Source organism: Sapajus apella, unplaced genomic scaffold (genome assembly GCF_009761245.1).
Source record: "Sapajus apella isolate SASKATOON/1434 unplaced genomic scaffold, GSC_monkey_1.0 scaffold1831, whole genome shotgun sequence".
Lineage (NCBI taxonomy): Eukaryota > Metazoa > Chordata > Mammalia > Primates > Cebidae > Sapajus > Sapajus apella.
The window spans coordinates 1,920-5,697 of NW_022438757.1; the positions used below are offsets into that span (position 1 = coordinate 1,920).

A 3,778-nucleotide genomic window follows, 5' to 3' on the forward strand; every position below is an offset into this window, starting at 1 on the left:
GCGTCATCCCCCGATGGGACGTCGTCGACTGCCGGGGCGTCATCCCCTGATGGGACGTCGTCAAGGGCCAGAGCGTCATCCCTCGATGGGACGTCAATTGCTGTGGCGTCATCCAGCGATGGGACTTCGTCAACTGCCGGGGCGTCATCCCCCGATGGGACGTCGTCAACTGCCGGGGCGTCATCCCTCGATGGGACGTCGTCAACTGCCGGGGAGTCATCCCCCGATGGGACGGCGTCAACTGCCGGGCGTCATCCCTCGATGGGACGTCGTCAACTGCCGGGGCATCATCCCCCGATAGGACCTCATCAACTGCCGGGCGTCATCCCTCGATGGGACGTAATCGACTGCCGGGGCGTCATCCCTCGATGGGACGTCAATTGCTGGGGCATCATCCAGCGATGGGACATCGTCACAGCTGGGGCGTCATCCCTCGATGGGACGTCGTCAACTGCCGGGGCGTCATCCAGCAATGGGACGTCGTCAACTGCCGGGGCGTCATCCCTCGATGGGACATCAATTGCTGTGGCGTCATCCAGCGATGGGACTTCGTCAACTGCCAGGGCGTCATCCCCCGATGGGACGTCGTCAACTGCCGGGGCGTCATCCCTCGATGGGACGTCGTCAACTGCCAGGTCGTCATCCCTCGATGGGACGTCAGTTGCTGGGGCGTCATCCAGTGATGGGACGTCGTCAGCTGCTGGGGCATCTTCCCTCGATGGGACGTCAATTGCTGGGGCGTCATCCAGCGATGGGACATCGTCAACTGCCGGGGCGTCATCCCTCGATGGGACGTCAATTGCTGGGTCGTCATCCCTCGATGGGACGTTAACTGCCGGGGCATCACCCCTCAATGGGACGTCAATTGCTGGGGTGTCATCCAGCGATGGGACTTCGTCAACTGCCGGGGCGTCATCCCTCGATGGGACATCGTCAACTGCTGGGGCGTCATCCCCCGATGGGACGTCGTCAACTGCTGTGGCGTCATCCACCGATGGGACAACATCCATGGCCGGGGGCATCTTCCCTAGACCGGAATTTTCCCCTTTTCATTAATTCTATTTCCAGATAGAAAGAGTTGTTTTAAGAAAACAGATTCCCCTCTCTGTGTTTGTGAACAGGAGTGTTGGGTCTAAAGCCTTTCTCTGGTAGCTCTGCAGGAAGATTGCCCACCTCACCCTTGCTTTCTGTGGGTTCCAGATGCTTCCATTTAAAGGCGCATCTCTCCCTACTCTGCCTCACCCGACACCAGCTCTCCTGCACCCACTGGCTTTCTAAACGCTTTCTTCCACCTTCATCTCATTGAATTCAAGACTGAAAAATAGTCAAAAATTATAAAAAGGTGGGAGTAGGGGTGATCTGGAAATCCCTGCTATAATATTTTTAGAGGAATCTACTGGAAGCTATTTATGTTTTAAATAAAGCCATCCCTTAGCACTAGAATATCAAGCCGTTCTTTTTTTTAACAACTTTGAGATATAATTCAGATGTTTTTTATATGAACACATGTGTATGTGTGCATCTATACAACTATATACATATGTGTGTGTATATATATATATACATAGTTGTATATATATGCACATATATGTGTACAGTTATATATAGTTGTGTATATATGTACACACACACACACATATATATATAGTTGTTTTAGGACACAAAAATACTGATCTTGAGAAAAAGCATTGCTCTACGTAAATATTGAAACTATCTGGCATAGCAAAAGTCCCCTTGAAGAAAATGACTTAAAAAGCGCAGTGACAGAAAATGTTCAAAGCGTGTGTATGTGAAGAATGTGTCATGTTGGTCCCAGCTGTCAACATTGCCAGTGTTGCTGCTGTGCTCAGTGCAGACAGCTGTGGCATTTGTTCAGAACCTTCGGATGCTGAGGGTGGCTGAGCCGGCCCTGCCTGGGCCACAGACCCTAAATTGGACAGAGGGGAGGGACTGTGGGTCAGAATCAGCATAGTGAGGAGGGCGGGTGTGTGGAGCAGAGCTAACTGTGGATTCCCTGTCCCCAGGTGAGGTGCCTCCTCCTCTGTACAGTGACTGAGGAGGGTAAAGACAGGAGCCCTGGGTATGGTTCAGATGCGACTCCGCTTTCTGACACTCTGCTGTGGAGCCTGAGCTTTCCGAAGCCACCTTACATCTCCCAAAACCTTCACGGGAGCAGAGCCACTGCATTGAAATAAGAGCTGTGACCCGCCTGTTCCTGGGCCCCTCTGCCCTGAGTTCTCACAGCTGACCCGGGAGGTGACGGTGTGTCCCAGCAGGTCAGTGTTGCCACCCAAACCTACCCAGTGGGCTCCCTGATGACCAAACTCTCCTGGAGGCTCTGAGTCACTTTCCATCTGGGAGAGGCCATCTCAGGAGTGTCCCTCACTGTCCTACACTGCTCTCAGACCCCAAAGCCTTCCTGCCTCTGACACACAGGGGCATCTCAGGTGGAGAGCCTTGGCTGTCCTGATCCTCCTTTCTGAAGCTGCTCACGATGTCAGAGAGGGGTCAGGACAGCCTGGAATCCTAAATAAAGGGTGTGGGTTGAAGGGAGGTCACTTGTTCCTGCCAGCTGTGCCAGCAGAGCATGTGTGGCACTTTCTGTCGGCGTTTCCTGGGACCCAGAAGCGCAGAGTTTACTCACACTATTAACACTCATCATCAGCCACCTAAAAGCCTTTCATATTTTTCTTTATCACCATTTCTAATCATGTTTTCCTCCATCTCCGAGTCACCAACTCAAGTGTAAATCATGTGGTTCCACTCCGACTTCCAAATCATCTCTACAGATACTTAGAATTCATCGTGTGTTTCCATTTCTTAAGCAAATAATTTTTCCTCTTTAGGCCTCATCTGGTTTATTTGTTATTTTTTCTAAGATTTAAACTCTAAGATTTAAACTATCTTTTCTAAGACTTAAACATTTAATTTCATCCACGTGTGCATGTGAACCATTTCCATTACTTCCAAAGGGTCAGCATTGTGTAAAGTACATTTTAGTTTAAACCCTGTGCTGAGCATCCAGGTTGCTGCCGATACCACGTGACCAGTGAGGACTTCCTCCTGCGCGTTTCCCTCCATTCGTGGACCACAGTGGACTAGCTGCATGGAGGGTGCACACTTAATGTTACTATGTGCTGAGGGACATCCTGTTGGATGGCTGACCTCCTTAATATCCCAGTTGTAAGAGCTTCTGAAGCTCCACGGCCTGGCTGGAAATTTATTTTTATTTTTTAAATTGCAACATTAGTTGTCTGCTCAACACTCACTGGTTTCATGCCTCACTCGGAAGTAACTGCACAATCCTAGGGCATCCACAGGAACTTGTAGGTTTTGCCTGCCCCTGCCCCTGGCTGGCTGATTTCCAAACCCCCTCCCTGGCTTCCCGCTGAGGGGGCTCTGGCAGCTCCTGCCACTCCCATCCTGCTCCCCCCAAGCCCTTTTGCTTTGCTGCCTGCCCTTCCAGGCAGCTCCTCCCACACAGACTGGGCTCCACAGGGGTTTCTTTCACCTCAGATGGATCAGAACATGTGTTCGTGTGACTTTTATTTACCCACATTTTGCCTTCTCTAAATTGCTTTGTTGTGATATTTGTCCATTTTTAGTGACATGTCCATTTTATCTGTCTTTTCTATTTTTTTTTTTTTTTCTGAAATCTAGCTTGTCCTTGCTAATATCTTTCCATTGTTCCATATCCCTCTGCCTTTTTCCCTATTGGATTCTTCTTCTAACAAAGCACCTTAAATAGTTATTCAGGAACTCAGAATGTTGTATGACT

General features: G+C 50.1%; 1 protein-coding gene across 1 annotated transcript; it reads left to right on the plus strand.

Annotated features, from left to right (window-relative positions):
* Positions 1-17: 17 nt before the first annotated feature.
* On the plus strand, positions 18-1,443 carry LOC116547003 (autotransporter adhesin BpaC-like). The gene has a single exon (XM_032273105.1). The coding sequence runs from the start codon at positions 262-264 to the stop codon at positions 1,054-1,056; it is 795 nt and encodes a 264-aa protein (XP_032128996.1). The 5' UTR covers positions 18-261; the 3' UTR covers positions 1,057-1,443.
* Positions 1,444-3,778: the final 2,335 nt, after the last annotated feature.

What these genes read in the sequence shown, in the direction of transcription:
- LOC116547003 (XM_032273105.1), top strand. Translation starts at nt 262, where the DNA reads ATGGGACGTCGTCAACTGCCGGGGCATCATCCCCCGATAGGACCTCAT.